Below are 24,793 nucleotides of genomic sequence, written 5' to 3' on the forward strand. Positions count from 1 at the left end.
TGTGTGAATGGGTGTGTATGGGTTGGTGTGACATGCAGTGTAAAAAAAAACGGATAGTCCAGTTACCATTATGTCTATCTGGGAAAATAAAAGACGGTTTACTGTAGGAGTAAGTATTTCTGGAGTTTGTGTTGTAATGACATTTCTAATAAAACTGACTTGTTAATACAGTAATGAGCCTTCATTTAAAAAACAAAAACAAAGTGTAAATGTACTTGAGTCTGGTTTAGGGTCCTTGTGTATGTAACGTCCATGACATGAAACCCTGGATCAAAGCAAAAATTCCTTCAAGGTGTTGACACACACACACACACACACACACACACACACACACACACACACACACACACACACACACACACACACACACACACACACACTGACATGACCTCTCGGCCATTGATTTTAAATTAAAGTGCTAAAAGAGTTGAAAGGTTTATCTTTACCTTGGCATGGATTATTGATGATCTGCATAAAGATTCTTTAATCTGGACAACATGAGTTATTGATCCAGGAAATACAAAATTTTGAATATATTTTACTGAAGTCAAAATGTGCTCTTGTTCCTGCTCTGACTGACTTTACGAAATATGTTTAGGCAGAGGTGTGGTGGTGCCTGAAAAAGTGGGTATACTCCCATTAACAGTTGGGACTGTTATTAACAGTGACATGTAAGACCCCTCTTGTTTATCTAGTCTGTGTGTACTAGCTAATTAGAGAAAGAGTAGGGAGGGTCATTCCTTCAACATCCTAGAAAAAAAGGCAGCAATGGTGTGAATCAGAGGGGATTTAGACATGGTACGGTACCTATGGCGACTGACACCACTGGGTGTAGACCATAGACTGTACATATTTAGGAGTATACCTGTAAATATTAAAGAGGACATATTATCCCCCTCCTCCAGCTTTTCAAACAGTCCTGTGGTCTAAATGAAACATCTGTGCTGTGGTCAAAATATAACATGAATCGGGGCGTTGGTGGCGCAGTGGTTAGTGCGCACGCCCCATGTAAGGAGGCTATAGTCCTCAAAGCGGGCAGCCCAGGTTCAAATCCAGCCTGTGGCTCCTTTCCCGCATGTCATTCCCCACTCTCTCTCTCCCTGATTTCCAACTCTATCCACTGTCCTATCTCTCCATTAAAGGCATAAAAAGCCCAAAAATAAATCTTTAAAAAAAAAAAATTATATATATATATATATATAACATGAATCAAGCACCAGAGGAGGTTTGTGACCCTGTATAAACCAGCTCTCTCAGAACGCTCCGTTTTGGTGTGTGTGTCTCTTTAAATGCAATGACCCCGCCCGAGTTTTCCCCGTAGACATCACTCCTCTGTAGAGAGAATAAAAATGGCAGACCTGCTCAAAAGTTTTGTTCTAGACTGGTGGTGGAGTCCATGGGTGGAGATACCAGGGGAGGGGAGGGGATTTTTTTTAACCAGAATCCCACTGTGACATCACAAGGAGAGCACATTTGAAACAGAGCATTTTTCTCTGTGTTGTAAGACTTATGCAGACCACAAACAAAGGACTGGATGGATTTATTTCACATGTTGTGGGTCAGTAGACACTCAGGTTACACAAATATATGTTCACAAACACTGTAGAAGTGGATTTTTCATAATATGTCCCCTTTAAGGTGTAGACCATAGACTGTTAATGTTAAGGTATGTTAGGCTTGGTTGGAGAAAAGCTCTGCAGAATTTGCAGAGCTTGAAATAAATTGGACACAATAATATTAAATGCTGGATTTTTAACTCTACTCACGGGGAATTTACTGCTCCCCTCCCCTCCTCTTTCAGTGGGTGATGCTGAGATGATGCAACCAGAGGAGGGGGCAGCAGCAGCAGCAGATGATCATCCGGCTGCTCAGAGGGGCTCACATCCGTAAACGATGCTGCCTGTCGTTGTGGATCAGCGAACTGTTAGCGACCACGGACATGTAACCACCCATTAAACAGAAAACACAGGTGAACACCAGGTAAGAATATTTGATCAGTTTAATGACACAGCGCTTTTCTGTGTGTCGGCTAATGCTAACATTGTTCGCCTATCAGTAGCATTGTTAGCATTAGCATTGTTAGCATCCTTAGCTTTTTTCATTGTTTACTGACAGTTAAGGACAAACTATCCGACTGACAACAAACACAAACACGTACTTTGAAGTTACGTTAACTACGCAGACTCACTTTGTCCTGTTTGTTCGTCTTAAATAACGTGACAGTCATTGTTTGAAACCTTAAACTAGATGTTTGGACAGCAGCTATCAAGCTAAATAAAAACAGCATGGCTTTCTCTACTATGATTGATTTCAAAATAAGATAATGTGTCGAAGTGGTAGCCAACTATAATTTATAATTATTTACCTCATTGTGACTGCGTTAACCACTTATTAAAGTTGAATCCAGCTTTCTTTCTTAATTTAAAGCAACTTGGTTATTCCGTTCATTAGTAAATCAGTTTTGTTGTGTTTTTACGACGTGATTTACCCTGAACAGCTCAGCAACACTACCTCAAATTAGAAATTAGAGTTGTCGTTTGGTATTAATTACATATGACTGTAAAAATCTGAAAATGTGAAAGTTTTAATGGAGTTTCGATATTATTATAAGTTTCAGTTTAAGTTGGTGTTGGGGCTTTTGTTCTGAAAGTCAAACAGGAAGTGAAATAACTGACATTCCCTGCGTGCCTGACATTTTAGCTAAAGCTAACTAGCTAGCAGGGTTATCTCTGTGTTTTCAAGTTGTTACTCCGTGTTTACTGAACCAGTTTTCACGTTTTCTGTTTTCTTAATGGATTAAAAATAGTCTCCACCTAAAATGTTTAGTTGATATATTATGTCTTTATGTGGTTAATTAACAGTAATACGGCTAACGTTAGCTGTGTTAAGTGGGTGTAGCCAAGAACAAAGTACATTTCTCCCGAGCAGAGTCAACAGTGAACTGATGTTGCAGCTTATCAGTAACCTTTGGGTGGTCCTAAAGACACATTACTGCAGACTTGTGGCCTCTCTGTGTGTGTACTACTCAATCATCCTCTCAAACGTACTCAGGTCATTTAAAATATTCATTGCCTTTCCTGGAAAAGCCAGGAAAGTTGATGTTTCTTTGCCCTCTCTTTGAATCAATGTCCAAGATATTTCACTCATGACATAAATCTGTCTCGTCTTTGCTTTGCTTTAGAAAATAGCTTAGTGAAAAAGTCCCCATTGTTATAAACTGTTGCATGTCACTCAAGTGGCACAGTGGCGGCTGTGGTTCAGAGTCAATCGTGTTACAACCTGAAGGTCGTGGGGTCGATCCCCCAGCTCCTTCAACTACTTGTCAGGTGTGTCCTTGAGCAAGACAAGCAAGACAATTGCTCCCGCTAATTCTCATGTCAATCTTTATCTCAATCTTTATTTTGTCAACCCATAACAAGTGTTATCTCGAGACACTTGACAAAAAGCAGGTACAATACCTTACTCTTTGTTATTTAACCCAACTGATGGACTCTTTACTCAGCAGCCTCTACCATCAGTGTGTGAATGTGTATGAATGGATGAGTTAATACTGATGGACTCTTTACTCAGCAGCCTCTACCATCAGTGTGTGAATGTGTATGAATGGATGAGTTAATACTGATGGACTCTTTACTCAGCAGCCTCTACCATCAGGGTGTGAATGTGTATGAATGGATGAGTTAATACTGATGGACTCTTTACTCAGCAGCCTCTACCATCAGTGTGTGAATGTGTATGAATGGATGAGTTAATACTGATGGACTCTTTACTCAGCAGCCTCTACCATCAGTGTGTGAATGTGTATGAATGGATGAGTTAATACTGATGGACTCTTTACTCAGCAGCCTCTACCATCAGTGTGTGAATGTGTTTGAATGGATGAGTTAATACTGATGGAGTCTTTACTCAGCAGCCTCTACCATCAGTGTGTGAATGTGTATGAATGGATGAGTTAATACTGATGGACTCTTTACTCAGCAGCCTCTACCATCAGTGTGTGAATGTGTTTGAATGGATGAGTTAATACTGATGGAGTCTTTACTCAGCAGCCTCTACCATCAGTGTGTGAATGTGTATGAATGGATGAGTTAATACTGATGGACTCTTTACTCAGCAGCCTCTACCATCAGTGTGTGAATGTGTATGAATGGATGAGTTAATACTGATGGACTCTTTACTCAGCAGCCTCTACCATCAGTGTGTGAATGTGTATGAATGGATGAGTTAATACTGATTGACTCTTTACTCAGCAGCCTCTACCATCAGGGTGTGAATGTGTATGAATGGATGAGTTAATACTGATGGACTCTTTACTCAGCAGCCTCTACCATCAGTGTGTGAATGTGTATGAATGGATGAGTTAATACTGATGGACTCTTTACTCAGCAGCCTCTACCATCAGTGTGTGAATGTGTATGAATGGATGAGTTAATACTGATGGACTCTTTACACAGCAGCCTCTACCATCAGTGTGTGAATGTGTATGAATGGATGAGTTAATACTGATGGACTCTTTACACAGCAGCCTCTACCATCAGTGTGTGAATGTGTAGGTGTGACCTGCGGTGTACAATCTCAAGTCCATTTACCATTGAGCAGGGCATGGCTGATATGAATATTTAGATGTCGATACTGGAACCAATATTAAGGAGAGTAAAAAATCTGGTACCGATATATCGGCTGACATCTTTCTTATATCTATCTTCGATCTATCTGGACATATCAGAGATAAAATTAGCCGATGCTGATAGTCATGTGATACGCTAATATCGGCTGATAATGTCGGCAAACCGATTAATCAGCTGGGCTCTACAATCGAGGAAACAGACGGAAATGTGTTATCATGAGAACTTATTATCAATCAGAACCAAACATATGTTCATATTGGTTACATATGATGAGGATGAATCCGTAGGCATGACAACTCGTCCACACAGCATGTAGATAACGTCCTTTGAAGCGATTGAGTCGCTTGCAGGTTGATGCAGAAGAGGAAAATATGTCACTCACAGCATTTAAGTGACTGATCTTTTATTTGTCTAAATGATGCATTTTTATAAAAATAGCCTCTTTGCAACCCGTGCTTATGATCATGAGGTAGGTTTTGGTAAATTAATCTCAAAGTTTGACCATGTCCGCTCCCTGTAAGGATGACTGATGCCTGTGTGTGCTTGTTAACGGAGTCACCTTTGTAGTGTTCTCTGTTTCTTTTTCAAGTGGAGGCGCTACCACAGGAAGCCGATGTTATGGCAAGGAAGTGCCTCGGCACAGTTAAAGCATGAATAAGGAAGGAGAGTGGAAAAGGGGGTCGTGAGTACTGGTACCACCCCCCCTGCCTCCGTCCTTTCTCAGATGTTAGATGTCTGTTGCGTCCTCCGTCTCAGTTTCATGCTTTGTTCAACTTTCTGTGAAAGAACACAACATCCACTTGTTCCTTTGCTCAGCCCTGGATCACATCCTTTTGAATTCATGACCTCTGTGATAAAATCCTGGAGCTCTACATGAATCAGGACGAAGTGTTGGTGGCCCCCCGATTGAGGGGGGAGCAGCTTATTCTGCACAAAGCGATATTTGGTTTTTGCATGTGTTTATATTTCTATTGAGACCCTCCTTACTCTCACAGCGATATCAAAGTGATAAGAGCTGGAGCTGATGCGGGTGTCTTAACCTGACAAACCGTTACACCTGTCAATCAGGTCAGCCCAGTGTATGTATCACCTGTTATGGTAAAGATATGTTGTATCACAGCAATAATTAAAAAGAAAATTGTTTTCATTTGAGGTTTGTTGTGAAAAACAATAGATGGTCATGTTTTTTTTTTTGTCACTATTACGGATTTCAAAGTTTTTTCTTACATCACGCCTTACCTCAGGAGACCCCCCGCCCCCCCTCCTGTCTGACAGGGATAGTCTCCCGCTGTGAGGAGTATATGTGAACAACCAGGTCAGGAGAATATCCGGAGCAGTCCTCCTGAAGTTATCTGGATATTTTCAGGAGTGCATGTGTGAAAACAGCTGTAGGAACAGCTATAGAAACAGCATCATCTTTAAAGCAGCTTGATTAATTTCACATGTTGGTTTAAACTTCTACATTTAGGCTACATTTTCCTCAAATACAAACTGTTCCTGACAGACCAGTGTGGTCAAATTCATGGAGTAATGTCTGAATATTAAAGAAGGTACACAGTAAACCTTTTTTGCAGTCAGTTTGCAGAGTGAGACCGTGACAGAAAGACGACTGCCTCTGCCCCATTTAGCTGCACTTTGGGTCCCCCGCCTGCGATCCCATGTCTATTCATATCCAATGAAAAGAGCCGTGCTCTAGCTCAGACATCTGCTTTGACACACATTCAGCTATTCAGTGAACTGGCTTATTGCTATGTGCACATGCCAGTACTGATGGAAACCGCCCTGCAGAACATATTAGTTATGAATAAATACATTCAAACACATGCAGAGCAGTGTAAGACGTGCAAAGAGATATATTGATTCTTCTGTCTCCTCAGCTGCTGAAGACATTTCTTCCTTCTTGGTTTATTGTCCGACTTTTAGAGATGCAGTGGGGATGATACAGATTATGAGTTGTCTTTGTCTGAAACTGTAGAAGCACAGACAGACTGAGAGACTGCAGAAGCTTCACAGACAACTATTTATAGCTTTACTGCAAACATGATTTAAAACAACACGTCGACATAGAGAGGGAAGATCTCACAAACACTCTTCAGACATGAGAAAAAGCATGTTCAAAGTAAGGCATGACATGAAGCTTCCTAATAAGGTCAAGTCTGCAGGCATGGAGATGAACTCAAGAAGCAAGCAGGCTGAGGAAACGAAACCTACTGGGGAAGAGATTAATATTGTCATCATGAACGGTTGAAGAGTTGTACGGATGTAAACATCATATACATCTAAGTGTTTCTCTTTAAAAGTAGAGCTCAGCTTGTGACCTTGAGCCTGCAGTACATATCTACCTGGGCAGCAGAGTGGAAACAGCTGAGACTCATTAGAAGTCATTTCCTCAGCATGAGGCAGGGGAAGATTGTTCGTCTTGTTTGTGTCTCTTTATAAACTTACAAACTCTCCTCTCTGTGGTTTGATGGCATGTTACACAGATTCTTTGTAAGCATGTTGTTTTTAGCTAATATGTAATGTCCTGCAACTTCCCCCAGGTAGGAGACACTCCCACAGCTAGGTGTTTGTTCTGCCGTCTGAGTCTGCCTTCTCACAGTAAACAATAGGACATGGAGCGAGAAAGACCGACTACACCCAAGCCCTTCCAGAGAGGGGGCGTGGTCAGACACAGCTCATTTACATATTTAAAGGTACAGACACAGAAACAGCCTGTTCTGAGCAGGGCTGAAATAGAGGGGTTTATAGGCATGATCAAATACAGGATCAGAGTGGTTTTAGAACAAGACACTTCACACACATGTTTTGAGGAGCTCTGAGACTTATTTAAACTGGTTGAAGAGGAGGAGGATATGTGACCTTTAAGACAAAGGGTTTGCAATTTTCTTGTTGTCCATATAAATTAGTTGTAGTTTAACACTTCTCAGAATTTATATCACTAAAGGCCAAGATTATCCCAAAACCCATAAATATCATCTGCTTGGAGTAGGGCCCCAACCGATAGTGATGATGCTTGTTGTAATCCATATAGTGCCCTCTGCTGGTGAAAGAGAACTGCTAGTTTAATACAATGAGACTCAAATCAAATGCTATTTGGCTGGTGAATAAAAGATCTGAATTAGTAATATCTGCGCATATCTGAGATAAAATGAGCTGATACCAACAGTCACTGGATAAGCTAATATCGGCCGATATTATCGCCTGGCTAATTAACCAGTCAGGATCTAGCTTTGAAGACTCTGTGTGTTCAAAGTGGATATTATGTGAAGGAAGACAGTGACACCTGAACCCTGGAGACAAAGCTGGAATCTGTAATAAAAGCATTGATTTTTAGAATAAGCCTCGCTCACTGGTGGCTCGTCAGCAGGTTCATTTGGAATATGTGGCTCAGACGTGAGTGTTGTGTGCAGCTGTCTTTGCTTTCTGATAATGTGTATTTATTATTTAGTAAAGATTCAGTCTGTTAAATGTCTCAACATTTGTGTCCCAGCTGTGGTACATTGACCAGCTGGGTCAACTGCTCCTCATCAAGTCTGATTTAACACTGAAATTTCATTTGATTTATTTTCATATCCAAAAAACAAACATTGAATGAGGAATGGATTCTAGAGTGCCTTCCTGTGTCAGCTAACTTTTCCTCACTTAAGAGCTTCAGTGGTAAAAGAAATCTGTGCTCAAGCCTCAAGTACTCACTCTTGGTGTCAAGCTGTCTCAAACCGGCTTTCTTCCTATCATGGCATCAGTTTAGGCTCTCTGCAGAGCTGGACGCAACATGCAAACAATACCATGTAAAGCTCTCTGCTAGGAAACCGCTTCTTCAGCACCTCGGTGTAGCCCAAATTAATGCAGGTTATATTGGCAAGATTGTAGCACCAACAACAGCTTGAGTAAATAGATTAGTTCAACATGTTACTGCTTTGAATGAGACATAAAGCCAATAAGAATCCTCTCCTGGTTGTCGAGTTGAACTTCAGGGATACTTCACCCATTTGCATTAATCTTTGTATCATTAGAAACCTGGTAGTATTTTTGAATGGTCATGCATCCCGCCCTCATTTTCCCCTGAGATGGGAAAGCTCTGTATTTCTTTTTTGAAAAGGAGTGGTTAGAGGGGGTGAAACTAGTTCCTCATATTTTCAACCTGCCCATAAGGGGGGCTATGATAAAAGTATATTTCAACTTTAAACTGATATGGATGAAGGGGATTTTGAAGGTCTTGTGCTCAAATTGGATTTGTGGCTATCTCTACGAGCCGCAATATAGCAACAAGCAGTTGAGGCTGATTTAGTGGCCAACGGTGCTGTGCATTCTGGGAGTTGTTGTCTTTCATCCACATGAGCCAAAAAGACACTTTCTGTCTTTTCTCGGTCAAGAAGGCACCAACTTCAAAATGTATTTCACATTTCTACATATATGACCCAATGTCAATACAGATTCATGTTTCAACGGGGGAAGTATCCCTTTATGTCAGGCTGGTAGTTTTGAACTTTTTCCACTGCTTCTGGCACTGAATGATTATGAGGCAGGAGTCGTGTCGAGCCGGTCGGTCGCAGAAGAGACATCACATTTGTTTCTGCCGTTGTGTTGGTCTTAGCCTTCACTTCGAAAGGAGAATCTGCTTCTCCTTTTCTGGCTCTTTGAATGATTGAAAAACTCCCTGACCTGTTGATTACATCTGTGAGGCAGAAGACTCTAAAACCAAATTATTCCACTTTTACACACACAGACACACACACACACACACCAGAGCCATCTAGTGGAGAGAAATTGGTCGTCCTTTGAAAGCCTCACTCTCAGTGAAGTCTACATTCCTGTATCATGGGTGGTCCGGTCTCCCACAGCTGACGGGACTGACCCCATATGTAACTGCAGAGTAAATAAAGTGGAAGTACCACCAAAGTGACGATTTATAATGTAAATATCAATAAACATGTTTGTTCTGGAGAAATATGAAGATCGACTAAATAAGCAAAATGTTCCTCTACGTCCCCAAACATCGACTCTGTGGGATTGACTTCACATCACAGAGACAAACCGAGGAATGTGTTTCCAGAAGTGCTCGGTCATTCAGTTGGGTCTCTGTGTTAGTTTAAGACAGATAAATGAAAGTCAATAAACGTGATGATTTGTCGTCCTTTGGTCAGTGAAACGTGGTCAGAAAGAAGGAAAGAGAGCAAGGGTGGCGTGTTGGTAGAACGTTAACAAAAGTACAACAGCACAACAAACCCTCCTTCCATCATCGCTGTGTTGTTGAGGTTGGAACATAAAGGGTGGAGTCAACGGGTGCTGCTAAGTTAAGTGGGTCTCCCCTGATTACACCTCTGTTACTACCTCAGATGGCAGACAGGGGGTGTCATGTCCTCCATGCATTGCAGATGAGGCGTAACCAGGTGTCAATGTCTCGCCTTCAACAGCCTATTTGTAACCCCTACATGTCTGTGCATGTTACATTTGTTCCACCCTCTGTGTGCACAGATTGAGCCGTCAATGTATCGTCTTCAGAGAGCGCAGCATGAAGAAGTCGGTCCGGCCAGCGGTGAGTAAGGTGAGCGGAGACCGAGGGAAGGCAGAGGCCGCTGCTACCACGGGAAAGTCTGCAGCAAAGACCGGTGCAACGGCACCTCTGTCCAAGGTAGAAAAAAAAACTCTGATTAAAGCCGCTTTTTAAAGTTTGTTTTTGACTTACTTTGCTGTTTTTTTTGTGCGTTCAGGTGAAAAGCAATGATGATCTTTTAGCAGCCATGGCCGGAGGGAATCCTGCGTCAAATAATGCTGTCTCCAAGACCAAGAGGACCGCCTCCGTTGGAACCAATGCTAGCAACCTAGACAGCAAGACAAAGACAACATCAGGTATTTCTATTAGGACATATTCCTTACCCAAAAAACAATTCATCTCTTAATGGCACTTTAAAGATTAACTGTTTTCTCTCACCAGGTACTTCATCCAAGCGGACAACAACTTCAGTCTCCAAGGAGCCCAATTCATCTCGAGACCGTCTCCGGACCTCCAGGACCACGGCCAATAAAAAGCAGTTGGTGTCGGGGAGTGTAGCTGGAGATGTGGCCTCAGGAAAACGATCCCGCAATCAAATCCCAGCAGAGTCCGAAGGCCGCATGAGCAAGTCGAAATCAGATGGCCAGATCAGCGATAAGGTGGCTCTGGAGGCCAAAGTGAAAGACCTGTTGGGTCTCGCTAAAAGTAAAGATGTGGAGATCATCCACCTCCGCGGTGAGCTCAGAGACATGAGGGTCCAGCTCGGCTTGGGAGGGAAAAAAGCGACGGCGCAGGAAGGAGCCATGGAGGAAGAGAAGCCCCAGGTGTCAGCCATCACAGCGGCCGACGTGGAGTCCACGCTGATTCTCCTACAGGAGCAGAACCAGGCCATCAGAGAGGAGCTCAACATGCTGAAGAGCGAGAACAGGATGCTTAAAGACCGGCTCAACGCCCTGGGCTTCTCTCTGGAGCAGAGGCTGGACGCTTCAGACAAACTTTTCAACTATGCCTCCCTGAGCCCGGACCTGGCGGCTGGCAGCGGGCAAAGCGACGGCGGAGGAACGGGCACGCTCACCTCCTCGGTCGAAGGCTCCGCCCCCGGCTCTTTGGAGGATCTGCTCACAGGGCATCAGCACGGAGGCTCGGCCGACAACCTCGACAGTGAATCCAGCGAGGTGTACCAGAGCGTCGTCACCTCCAGCGACGACGCTCTGGACGCCCCCTCTGGAGCCTCATCGTCATCGGAGTCTGAGTGCGCGCCCAGCAGGGACCGCTCGCGGAGGGGCAGCAGCGGCAACGCCAGCGAGGTGTCTGTGGCATGTCTGACGGAGCGAATCCACCAGATGGAGGAGAACCAGCACAGCACCGCCGAGGAGCTCCAGGCCACCTTACAGGAGCTGGCCGACCTGCAGCAGATCACCCAGGAGCTGAACGGAGAGAACGAACGTCTGGGGGAAGAGAAGGTGATCCTCATGGACTCTCTGTGTCAGCAGAGCGACAAGCTGGAGCTGTACGGTCGACAGATTGAATACCTGCGCTGTCTGCTGGAGGAGCATCACATATCGTACGCGCTCGAGGAGGACATAAAGAGCGGGCGCTACTTGGAGCTGGAGCAGCGCTACGCGGACCTGACGGATAACGCCCGCTTTGAGAGAGAGCAGCTGCTGGGGGTTCAACAACACCTGTCCAACACTCTGAAGATGGCCGAACAGGACAACGCGGAGGCGCAGGAGATGATCGGAGCGCTGAAGGAGAGGAATCACCAGATGGAGCGCATAATGGAGTCTGAGCGGCAGGGCCGGGCGGCCATGGGGGCCGCACTCGAGGAGTACAAGGCAGCGGTGGGCAGCGATCAGGCGGAGCTGAACCGCTGCAGGGCCCAGCTGGACCAGGAGAGGCAGAGGGTGGCCGAGCTGTACTCTCTTCACACCGCGGGGGACAAAAACGACATCTGCCAGCTGCTGGAGGGAGTCCGTCTGGGGAAAGAAGAGGCGGAGGCCAAGGCGGCAAAGTTGCAGGAGGAGCTGGAGCAAGCCCACAGTGAACTCACGCGGCTCCAGGAGACTTTTAGTAAGGTCAGTTCAAACTTGAAAAGAGGGTTTGGGATGACACCCAGTGTACAGTAACTCTCAAAGAATTACAGCATGCCACTGCTGCTGCTGCTTTGTTTTAACATAGGTAAGCTAATTATCTCACTGCCCCTCTTTGTGTCCGAGCAGCTGGACCGGGAATACAGAGACTTCCAGGGGCAGGTGCAGCAGCAGATGGGCGAGCAGGCGCATGCTCTGGAGAAGCAGCGCGACGATCTGCTGGAGAAAGAGACGGAGGTCGCAGACATGAAGGAAACCATCTTTGAGCTGGAGGACGAGGTGGAGCAGCACCGAGCTCTGAAACTCCATGACAACCTCATCATCACAGACCTTGAGAGTAAGTGGACGGACAGCAGTGTAAACTTCAACCCTTTTTCACACACACATTTCTGTTTCTGGAAAGTTCAAGGCAGACTGCCCCTGATAACTCTATTCTTCCTGATCTTACTGCTCCTCCTGTCTCAGACTCGGTGAAGAAGCTGCAGGACCAGAAGCACGACATGGAGAGAGAGATTAAGATCCTTCACCGCAGACTGAGGGTAAGATTAAAGTCCCCTTTCAAATTCTGATATTTTCTGGAGTCGTCTTCCACATGTGTCCCTGGCAGCTGGTGATCGTGTACATGTAGGACACACGCTCACAGCTCAGTTAATGTGAGGAGGTTACCTGTGGCAGAACGGTGCTGTGGCAAGGTGTAGGTGTTTTACAGATTAGATCTCTGAAGCGCTCAGTTAAAAAGGGCTTCACAAATAAAAAATCACAAGGAGACAAAGTTTACATACACAGGTCACAATGTCAAACCGGGAAAAGCTAAGATAATGAAAACACAGGAACAAACTATAAGCACAAGAAAGGGTTTGGGGAGTCACATGAAGGCTCGTCTGAACAGGTGAGGTTTTAGATCAGTCCAAAGATTTTGCAGATCTGAGGGTTTGTTGGAGTTGACCAGAGAGTCGGGGCTAAAACAGTGAAAACACAATCACCTTTTGTTTTATAATTGGAGCGAGGGGATGGTAAGAAGGCCGAGGTTGGATGATCTGAGTGGACGAGGTGGGGGAATATAGAAGAGGGGGTCAGGAATGTAGTCGGGGCGAAGTCATGCAGTGCTTTGTATGTGAGTAACAGGATCTCGTAGTTGATTCTGAATTTTACTGGAAGCCGATGAAGGGAGGGGGAGATGTGGGAGCCATGGCCTGTTGGGGTTAATAATCTTGCAGCTGCCTTTTTATCTGTGAAACGGTTTATTGATGATTGGCTGACGCATGTAGAGAGAGTGAGTTACAGTAAAGGAGAAAGTGAAGGGTAGACCATTGTGTGATTTTTGAGATAATTCTTTGCAGCAGGAAACACTACTGTTCAAGCTCAGTGGTGTTAATGTCAAATGTCATGTGTTGGTCAATGATGATTCTTTAATGTTTGATTGAAGATAATAATCTGTTCACCTGTTGATGTGAAATTACCCAATTTAAAAGTATCTCAGTTTTAGCCTCTGATGTCATGCAGACTTTTTAATTAGGAGGAGGCCGGCAGGAAAGAAGTCTGCAGAGAGTCGGGATGATGAGATCCAGCTGTTGGCATTCACACATACACACACCACCAGGACAATGTCCAAGTCCTTAAGTGGCTTAAGTGAGAATTGCAATGACAAACATAAAGGGCTTTCACACTTGCATATATTATCAGGTGCAGTCCTTATGAAATGATCTAGATATTTTCAGGAGTGCAGATGTTTAAACGGCTTAAGAAAGAGTCACCATCTGAGTGAGGGATTCTGCATCTTTCAGCTCATTGTTTTGGTTTCTTAGTCTGAAACTTTACTGTGTGTAGTGCTGCATGGATCAGTTTATCTGCCAGATATGACTGTGTGCAGCTAGTTATAGTTCACAGCTTTAAGTTAAAAGGAGAGGGACTTTTAGACTTGAAATCATTAGTGTGAATGAAAAATGGTGCTAAATAAGAACATCTGGAGATTGACTGTGATCAGTTTGACAGTGTGTCAGATGATGCAGCTTGTTTTTTGTGTTCCTAATCCAGTATATCATGTACCTTAACTAATGTTGAAGTCTTTGCTGTGTGTGTGTCTGTGTGTGTGCAGGAGGAGTCCATGGAGTGGCGTCAGTTCCAGGCTGATCTGCAGACCGCCGTCGTCATTGCTAACGACATCAAGTCAGAAGCTCAGGAGGAGATCGGAGACCTGCGGCGCCGTCTGCAGGAAGCCCTGGAGAAGAACGAGAAGCTGAGCAAGGAGCTGGACGAGGTCAAGACCCGCAAGTAAGGAGCCAGCAGTCACTCTGACATCTTCTTGTCTTGTGTTTGTAAACAAACTGAATCTGGTTGCTTAGTAACGGAGTTTACATTCATCTATCACTGATTTAAGAGGCCTCCAGACACTCTGTGATGAATGACGTCATCGTGTGAATAAACTAACCGCTCTAATGTTTCCCAGGCAGGACGAGGAGAGAGGCCGCGTGTATAACTACATGAACGCAGTGGAGAGGGACCTGGCTGCTCTCCGGCAGGGGATGGGGCTCAGCAGACGATCCTCCACCTCTTCAGAACCCTCCCCGACCGTCAAAACACTCATCAAGAGCTTTGACAGCGCCTCGCAAGGTACCACGCAGCATCACAAGACGCTCCACTGTCCTGCACTTCTTTATTATTTTAAATGGTTTTTTTAAAGCCCTGTGGTCACCTAGCGTTGTTTTCTGAGCTCTCCACTTTAGTACAGCCGCTCCGAGCACTCAAAATGAAAATCATTCACCTTTTAGAAAGGCACTGTTGACATCACCGGCGCTCTTTTCCAAATGTTTAATATTCCCCGTAGTTTTGTCTCCTAAAGGTCGTGTCTTGTACTCACATCCTCCTCGCTCCGTGTCTGATCGGGGAATAAACGATCTCAAATATAAAACATGCAGAAAAAAGTAACAGAGCAGTGTGGGTCATACAGCGGGCGTTGTCAACAGACTGTTGTCATGGAGATGTGCACACCAGAGCGCATAGCCAGCGCCTTTCTCCCTGAAAAAAGTTGTGTGTGTGTTCCTGTTAGAAACAGATCTAAACTGCTCTGTTTGTGTTTGTTCCTCTCCTCACTAAGGTCCGTCTCCCACTGCAACAAATGGCGCCTCTGTGGCTCCAACAGCGCCAGCCGCCCCGCTGCCCCGCACCACCCCGCTCAGCCCCAGTCCCCTGAAGACGCCGCCGGCAGCTGCTGTTTCACCCATCCAGGTACAGGACGTGTGTCATTTCAGAAGTTTTAGTGGTCAGCGTTCAAATCATCACAGAGAGACGGATAGCCTTTCATATCACAGGAGCAGAAGTTAGCCTCTGACTCAGCAGTGCAGCTGACTCCAGTTCACCCTCTAGGATATGCTATCAGGCATTCTCAATGAGGAACAGATGTTTTATAGAGTAATCATTAAGTTTAATTATTTAAGAAGTAAAAGATCAGATCAAAGATGAGTACAGATCATCTCAGGGTGTTTTTAAAGGTCTATTTTTTGGGCTTTTTGGGCTTTTATGGAGAGAGAGGACAGTGGATAGAGTCAGAAATCAGAGAGAGAGAGAGAGTGGGGAGTGACTTGCAGGAAAGGAGCCACATGTCGGATTTGAACCTGGGACACCCGTCTGGAACACTACAGCCTCCGTACATAGGGCGCGCTCTAACCACTAGCCACAGGTGCCACATTCTTTGGGCTTTTTAACGTATTTGATTTTAAAAATTGTGGAGTGGATAAACTTTTGAGGAGTTTTAGAGAAACTCGACTTTGGGAACGTGACTCCAATTTGTGTTGACCCCGTCTTTGAGAAACCATGTCACGTTCAGGTTATAAATTGACTAATTTCTTTTTTTTTAAACAATATTGTCATATTTATTTTAACATCTTTTTTTTCTTTAGACAAAAACAACAACTTATAGAGCTTTCAAGTCACTTTATTTAATTTTTTTACGTCATGTCTGACCTCGGTGTTATTTTTGCTGTTTCAGAGACACTCCATCAGCGGGTCTATGTCAGCAGCCAAGCCGCTCTCCTCTCTGAGTGACAAGAGGCCGAGCTACACGGACATCACCATGCCAGGTGAGGCAGCCGTCACTGTCAACATGCTGTACATTCACTCCAGACCTTTGTCATCATATAAGCAGCTTTACACCTGTAAAGTGGATCAGAAAGGGTCAAACAGAGGACACTGTAACCATCATACAGTCCTGAATAGACCACCCTCCCTTTCTCATGAGAAGTAACGCCACAGTTTTTCCCAGCAGGTTCAATGTTTGTTGACTTCATGTCTAGTTAATCTAAACCCCGGAGTGGATTATAAGAGGGGAATAACGAGCCGTCACATAAAGCACCATATTCCTCCCTTCACTCTCACCAGCAGCGGCTTTAAGGGTTTCCTGTGAACGTGCAGGCCATAGCCTCCGATGTCCCCACTCAGTTCTCATTTCACTCTTGACTGACCCTGTTACTGCTCACTTCAGAGGAAGTCCCTTATGAAAACACTTGCTGTATGTTTACTGTCTCCACAGCTGAGCACCTTCTCAGGGGGTCCTCGAGCGGCAGGCCATCATCTGCCCTCCAACGGGTCTCCAACATGGACTCCACCAAGACGATCTCAGGTTAGAGATGCTGCTCCTGTTACAGAAACGGCTCCAAAAGTAATCGAGTCCGAAGTTTTAATGAGACATCTATATTTGTCCCCGAGCAGTGTCCCGCCGGAGCAGCGAGGAGATCAAGAGGGACATGTCCGCTGCAGACGGGACGTCCTCAACCTCATTAATGGCCTTGAGCGCCGCCTCCTCCCCTCTCTCCTTGTCCTCCTCCTCCCCCACAGCTTCCGTCACCCCCACAGCACGCAGTCGCATAAGGTACCACTCTTAATGTTGTACTGAATAAAAGTAGTGTGTTGTTCTTTTTTGTCTTTAATCCAGCAAACACACACTGTTGTAAAGAGGAGCCGGTAACCGCTCTCCTGGCTCACTCTCTCTCTCTCTTTTTGTGTGTCTCACAGAGAAGAGAGGAAGGACCCGCTGTCGGCGCTGGCCAGAGAGTACGGCGGCTCTAAGAGAAATGCTTTGCTAAAGTGGTGCCAGAAGAAGACTGAGGGTTATCAGGTATGTGTGAACACAAACAGACACATTCTTCACTCAGACTTCACCCGGAGTTTCTCCTCCAGCCTCCTCATATTCATTCTGCAGAAAGTCAGAGTGAGCTGATGTGAGAACACAGCAGAGTCAGTCCTTCTGAAATGATCTGAGTGCAGATGTGAAATCGGCTTTAGCAGAGCTGTTGTATAGAGAGGCAGGCAAAGAATGTAAAAACGGGCTCCAGTGGAAAAGATGCCAACCACACGTCTGATTAAAGATGTATACATTTAAAGGTAGAATGTGCGACTTTTTGATCCAGTAGATGTCCCCCTTGAGCTCCAGCATGAAACCAAAACAAACTGCTGTTTGGCCACGCCTCCTCCATACTGAAGCCTCTGCTCTCCTCCAGAGACACACCTCCAACCCCTCTCCACTCACGTTCACACAAAGGAGTTATCAGTTAGAATGCACCATAATTAAACAAAATTAAGCACAAGCAGCAGACTAAATTGTCCTTTGCTCGAGCTGCAATCACCCGTGGTCTGTATTGTTGTTAGCATGCTAATGTTAGCGCTCTTTAGTTAGCTTGTAGCTTCACATTGCACATAATTTGACACAGAATGAGCGTGATCTAAAAACTCTTACTAACATCTAAATAATCAGTGAGTATGTTCTTCTTCTTCTCTCTAGTTCTTGACTAAAACAGCTTTTATACAAAAGGGGAGGAGCCGGCCGTCCCGTCCATGTAAACACAGCTCTGACAACAACACAGCCAGCAGGACTCGAGCTTCTCACTCATTGTAGACAGTCATGACTCAGACACACATTTACACAGGATACACTGGATTTATAAGATATTTATGTGGAACATGTTGCACATTCTTCCTTTAATTTAAATTTTCTCTTTCTGTTTCAGTCCAGTGTGACGGTGTTGTGGTTGTGGTTGCGTATAGTCTTTGGGTCTCTCAAATATTAAGAACTAGAGTCTGAGTATGCTCACAGATAAACATCGGAGCTTCAACCTGTAAATGAGGGAGCTTTAGAGACCATCAACAGGTGGTGGAGACTCACCTGCAAACTGAGGTGATGTTTACCCCTATTGTCTGATGTAGGTTGCGGTTACCATGGCGCCTCAGATCTTCACCAGGAAGTGGGCAACATTTAACACATCCTGTGTTATCTAGCAGACAGAAACACTGACTGAATCATGTCATTCTGTCTTCCCGTCTCGTTTACACACACATCACAGATTTACTGCCGCTGCAAAGGTCACGCTGGTCACAGTGGAAACGATGATACATGTGATATGTAATGTTGATGCTTCACATAAAAGTCCCACAACCGTCATCACTCCCGGTGGTTGAAGTGTTTCCATGATGACCGGGTCTGTACATTGTTGAATGTGTCGTCGTAACGCAGGCCGGTGGTGGGGAGTGACATTAATGACCAGGGATGAAATGTCGTCCCCTCAGGTACAGATAAGGCCAGATGTCTCATCCTGGACTGAAGTGACCTCTGACCTTTATCTTTCAGAACATTGACATCACAAACTTCAGCAGCAGCTGGAACGATGGTCTGGCCTTCTGTGCTGTGCTCCACACCTACCTGCCCGCACACATCCCCTACCAAGAGCTCGGCAGCCAGGACAAGGCAAGTACTGCTCCTCCGAGAGCGCCACGAGCCTCGAGCTATCACCACTGTACGATGAGCTGACGTGCTGTAGTGTGACACCTCTGTGTACTCTTCTTTTCTCAGAGGAGAAACTTCACCTTGGCTTTCCAGGCGGCCGAAAGTGTGGGCATCAAATGCACTTTGGTAAGCTTTCTTCCACTATGACTTTATGTAAAGAAAGATGAGCAGGGGCGCTAGGTAGCTTAGCATTTGTGGCGCGCGCCCCATGTACATACACTACAGGCAGCTATCGTCACGGCGGCCGCGGCCTACCTCTACATTGTGTGTGCTTCCACTGGCTCTGCTGCTGCTACCACAGAGCAGGAAGTCAGACACTGTTGAGCCATAACGCAGCAGAGCGGACACACAATGCATGCATATCTGGTGGAAGTTCTGGGTTTGAAACCCGATCTCAGTCCTTTGCTGCATGTCTTCCCCCTCTCTCTCCTCCAAACGGTTCCCGTCTTTCTTCGGCCGTCCTCTCCATTAACGGCAAAAATCACCTCCAAATATAACTTGACTTTACGTGGAGAGAAAACAAAACTATGGTCAGATATGAAAAGCCTTTTTTAGACATTAATCCCTTAGGAAGATGTACAGGAACACGTTGTTCTCCTCGCTCCATTGTTTGTCCTGATTCTGGATTTCTTATTTCATTCCTTCTTACACACTAAGCTCCTCTTAACTCGTAGTGAGAACACATTTCAACCCCAGGCGCTGCTCATTTTAATCATTAACCAGAGCAGAGATCCAGTTTGTCCTTTGAGTTCTGCTTTTGTCCTCGTAAACGTCTTTTACCTGCTGATGTGTTAGCCATCACAAAACTGAGGCTGTGCTGCGTCACATAACTCAGACAGAATAAATCAGCGAAATGACAACCTTACAAAAAATATTGTGTTTGAATACAGAACTTCACTAAATGTCATCAAGTCTGTTATTTACAATAACTCGATTTCCTGTGAGGTGAATATGGAGCTGTACGTGTTAAAAAGAGAAGATTAGCTTAGCATAATGGCTGGACGTCGAGAAAAGGCCCGCAGGAATCGATCCAGATCACAACACAACACAATTTGACAAATACAGCTCTCTCCCCCCCCCCCCCCCCCCCCCCCCCCCAATAAAAAAAATCAAACTATCCACTTAAAGGAGCAAAATGTAACTCTGACCACTAGTGTTTAAAATGGGTACTGCAGTCAAGATTCAAAACATTGTAGAGACCTGTCTCCCCCCCCTCCTCCTCCTCTCTAGAGTTATTTTACAGTCACTGAAGCTTCAGTGTTTATCCAGCTCTGTATGGGTCTGTAAACCTTTCTGTGTTCTAACCTCTCTCCATTTTTCAAAAACATCTCCAATATTGATCCTAGTTTGAGCACGTTTCTGCTCGTGGAGCTTATTAGAAACATGCAGAGGCTTTTTAGGTCGAGTACAATCACTTCTATCTGAACCACTTCTCTTGCCCGCTTCCATCGCTGCAACACCTGTTGACCTGATAACTGCTCTCATATCTGGTAAACTGAGGGGCGTCCAAAACGGCTGTGCGGGGGTGTCTTAAAACCTCCTACCTTCTCTGGTCCAAACAAATCCAGAGCATTCAGGAGCAGAATCTAAAGTTAGAAGGAGGACATACTGGCTGCTGCATTGTTGTCAGAGAAGACAGCACTTCAACATAGCATGTTTCATTAATGTCTTGTGTTACATTTAAGAAGTGGTGATTATATGTATGTGTCATAATGTCTACCTGATTTAAAACATACACTCATTCTCAATAAGGAAAAACACCTACACTTGGCTTAGTTTTCTGTCTTTGTCTTTTCCAGGACTTAAACGAGATGGTGCACACAGAGAGGCCTGACTGGCAAAGTGTCATGACTTATGTCACAGCCATCTACAAGTACTTTGAGACCTGACTTCATGGTCTCAGCCGCCCTGCGCCTGCAGCACAATCAGAGCTACGCCAGCCCTCCTGAGCTCCAGTCAACAGTTATACCTCACCCTCCCCACACAACAGCAACGCCCGTCTCACACACGCTGCATGTCGGTCCTCAGCATGACTCAACACTACAAGCAGACCACAGCCTCACTGGACACAAACACACAGCTACGCTATCCTCCATGCAGTGCTGAGGGTGACTTGTGTAGGGCTTGCCTTTTACTGTTGGTAACTAATGAACCAAGTAGGAACTGACTCTAAGATCATCTCTGCCTCCAGGGATCTTCTGAAGAAGCTGCAAGAAAAAGAAACCAAGTCTCAGTGCCTTCTCCCTGGCTTATCGTCCATCACAGTTAACTCATGTTTAAGGTGTTTTCAGACTTTCAATGTGCTACTTAGCAAGCAGAGGGATTCACCGCCATTTTTCTTCTTCTGGATATTTTGTGGAAATACGCAGCTCCCACAGAGTATCGAACCAAACATTAGGGATGTTGGAATTCCCCGCCAAGCCTGGAGATTCAGATGGACGCAGCCTTGTTTTGCACCAAGTCTTCCACTACGATACAGATGCCTCTCTTTTAACGGATAAAGTGCCTATGTGAGCAATTGATGCAGGAGACCCCGGATGTTAGCTCCCTCTCCAGGCCTGATCATTGCAGAGGCAGAGTGTGTTTTTGTGGGTTTTTTTCACTACAGTTTGTGAAGCTGAAGATTCAACAAGTTGTTGCCAAATATGTTTCAGACGCCTTTTATAGTGTTGATGTTGTGGCGAGTTGGTCATCAGACTGACGCTGCAGACAGCTTCTACATCCACATCCTATAATGTTTTTATTCTCCGAACACAGAAATATGCTACGCTCCTTAAAACGACTACACATTCTGTTAAGCAGCAGCACCGCTCGTTAACTAACATTCCTGTAATGAGTATGGATTTAAACACTAAACGGTAAACTGTGAGCGTGATGTAAAGGACCAACAGGGTACCCGGTGCACAGCCAACCTGCATCCTCAGGTGCCGAGCGGTTACACGATCATACAATAAAAACATAAATGAAACATAGCACACTGAACGTGACTTTACTGTCACTTTATGGTGAGAGAAGAAGTCATGTTCAGAGTAAAGTGTGTGTGCATAGATGAGGCCTGCAGCTGGCGTCCTGCATGTAGACTTCTTTCATTGGGCACATACAGTACACACGCGTCATCACCTCAGTATCTGAATACCAGCTTAACAAAACGTCTACTTGAAGGTAAATGCTTCTTTCTTTAAAGGTATAATTCCACTTATTTATGAAAATGTCTTCCCTTTGTTTTTGATACCTGAATGAGAAGATTGAGGCACCATCAATGCTGCAAATATGAAGCTAAAACCTGCTAGTTAGCTTAGCCTAGCTTAGCTTAGCATAAAGACTGGAAACCAGATGAAACGGCTAGCCTGGCTCTGTCCAAAGTCAACTCGTGCATTTATCACATTCATTCATTCATTCATTCATGCTCCTACGATATTGTAGCTTAAATTCACGTAGCAGGCCAGTGGAGGGTGTTGTCCTTCCTCTCAGGCCACACATCGGTACACACAGCGCTGCAGTGGGCATCCTGAGCGCAGAGCTACTTTAGACATCACCACCTTTAACAATGTGAAGAACTCAGTGAAACGTGGAGTCGTTTGTTCGTCCCTGATACCTCCACGTCCTTCTGACTTTATTAATAAAGCTTGCTGTTTAAACTGTTATATCTGAGTTGTGCTAATAATCTCTAATAAGCTTTAGAGATGTTGGTGTGAAGATGGAGCCTGACACCTATTCTCCTCTGTGCTCCAAGTTTTAATGCTAAGCTAAGCTAATCTCCTGCTAGCTGTAACTTTATATCTAACGTACAGAAATCTTGTCGTTAACGCTCGGCACGACGGTGGTAAAAATAATTCTCAAAATTTCTGAGCTGTGTCTGTAACGTCAACGATTGTTGCCGAACTCTTAATCTCGCTCGTTGACCAAATAACCTTAACGATTAATCGGACGATTCGATTGTGCCCGTGATTTATTTAGGTGCGATTGCTCTAATTGTTTCAGACAAGATGTTTTTTTGACATTAGAAGTATCACAAACTGTTACCATGACGATTGTTTTTTTGTGTTGCGTCGTGTTAAATTTGTCAAACTTCATTTGGCGACTTTATAGCTGAAGGTGAGCCTTTACGTCCCCCAGATTAAGCATCAAAACAAATGGTTAATAACACACTTTGATGTAGTCGTAGCTTATAAGGACGCCAGTGCAGAAGTTGTCAGCAGGCGTTACACGTCATTTCATGTGCTTTAAACAGTACAATATGCTTTAACACATTTATCGAACGCTTACAAATTCTGTTCTGAGATTCTTAATTCGGGGGACTTTGAAGGAAGTGTTTCCGTGAAGTGCTATCTGACTGCTGTCGTGTTTATTGTGCCTCAACATACCAAGTTCACTGTATTTATTTGCCTAGTTTCTAATCATAGAAGTGAGGTCATTGCTTTATTTGTGTGTCTGAATCGATTACACAGACGTTAGTAGCTGTTCTGAGAAACGCCTTTTGGATATCACACTCATTTCCTGCCTTAGCGGTGTAGCCTGAGCTTCTGGGAGTGGAACTGTGACACTAAAGTGAGGTTCTTGATTGGGCCCTCCGGAGAATGATGGTCACACAACCGGTTTTGGGGGGGAAGCTGGATGAATTCAGCCAGGGTTGCGGTTAAAGTGACCAAACGCTGTTTTGACCTGGGTCAGATGAAGTTACCGGACTGTATACACGGCTACATCAGACGAAGGTTTAAGTGAAGATTTAGAAGCACATCCTGCTGGTGCTGTTTGCCGAAGCCACATCAGCCCAACGTGTACAACTGCAGAGACATTCAGTGAATGAAAGTTAGCACAAGAGCCTGCAACAATGACATTTTTTTATTTTGTTCATGGAGAGAGTGTGAGTGAATTTAAACACATTGGAAGGTATTAGCGCTCTGTAGATAGCAGTGTGTGGTGCCGTGATGCTGAGGATGATTATCAGCCAACTGTTTGATTGTGTTCTGCTTGGTTTGGCCGCTGGCCCCCTTTGATTAATGGCTCCTGACGGGAACGTGAGAACTTCAGAAAGATTTGAATCTTCTCCATCCTGAAAGTGAAATGTGTTTGATCACGCTTTAGTGATCCTTGAACGTTATGAGCTCCAACTTTACCGATGTCGAGCGATTTATGGACACTTGAGGTCGGACTGCTGAGGCCAGACGGCCGCCGACCGCTCGGCAGCACATTCCACTGTTACACTGTTTGAGACCTGAGATGATGCTCTTTACCACAACAAGCAAAGCAAATGTGAAAAGTGCATTGAATCTTCCTTTGGTCCACTTCATAATGCTACTTTATTTGTTTACTTGAAAATGCTCTGAGAATTTCACTGAACGTATTTTGTTTCCATGTTGCCTTTTTCACCCAATTGCCACGTTTTGGATGTGGAAAATGTCTTTTTGTTTTCTTTACACTACATGCAGTGCTGAAATGATCCCTGCGTGGGCCAAGTTAAAGCTGAATGATAAAATCTGTTTGGTGAGCGTGTATGCCTCTTTGTTTGTCTAAAAGGGACTAAGCTACAGTATTAAGTTCACACTATCATAATCAGTTGTAAAAAAAAAAAAAGCTGTCTGAATTTTATGTTACTTTATTTTATCTGGCAGAAGTATTAAAAGACCATTAAAACAGCCATGTTTGTTCTCCTCTATGTCCTAACAAGGTAGAAGACCTTACTCTTTATTATATTCTAGATTATTTAGGCTCATGATGAACAGGCAGAACCAGACTCATGATGAACAGACAGAAACCTCAAGAAGAACCAGACTCATGATGATCAGGCAGAAACCTGGAGCATGACGAA

The 24,793-nt window shown here is 44.6% G+C and overlaps 1 protein-coding gene across 1 annotated transcript; it reads left to right on the top strand.

Annotated features, from left to right (window-relative positions):
• The first annotated feature begins 1,827 nt into the window (after positions 1 to 1,827).
• On the top strand, positions 1,828 to 24,620 carry specc1la (sperm antigen with calponin homology and coiled-coil domains 1-like a). Its single transcript, XM_061037225.1, has 16 exons — positions 1,828 to 1,980; positions 10,104 to 10,260; positions 10,340 to 10,478; positions 10,564 to 12,197; positions 12,342 to 12,549; positions 12,678 to 12,751; positions 14,308 to 14,483; positions 14,659 to 14,822; positions 15,307 to 15,437; positions 16,198 to 16,288; positions 16,738 to 16,827; positions 16,917 to 17,076; positions 17,220 to 17,322; positions 18,829 to 18,945; positions 19,051 to 19,110; positions 20,784 to 24,620. Exons 2-16 carry the CDS (start codon positions 10,141 to 10,143, stop codon positions 20,871 to 20,873), a joined length of 3,357 nt encoding a protein of 1,118 aa, XP_060893208.1. The 5' UTR covers positions 1,828 to 1,980; positions 10,104 to 10,140; the 3' UTR covers positions 20,874 to 24,620.
• Positions 24,621 to 24,793: the final 173 nt, after the last annotated feature.

This window comes from Labrus mixtus, chromosome 5 (assembly GCF_963584025.1).
Source record: "Labrus mixtus chromosome 5, fLabMix1.1, whole genome shotgun sequence".
NCBI classification, from domain to species: Eukaryota; Metazoa; Chordata; class Actinopteri; order Labriformes; family Labridae; genus Labrus; species Labrus mixtus.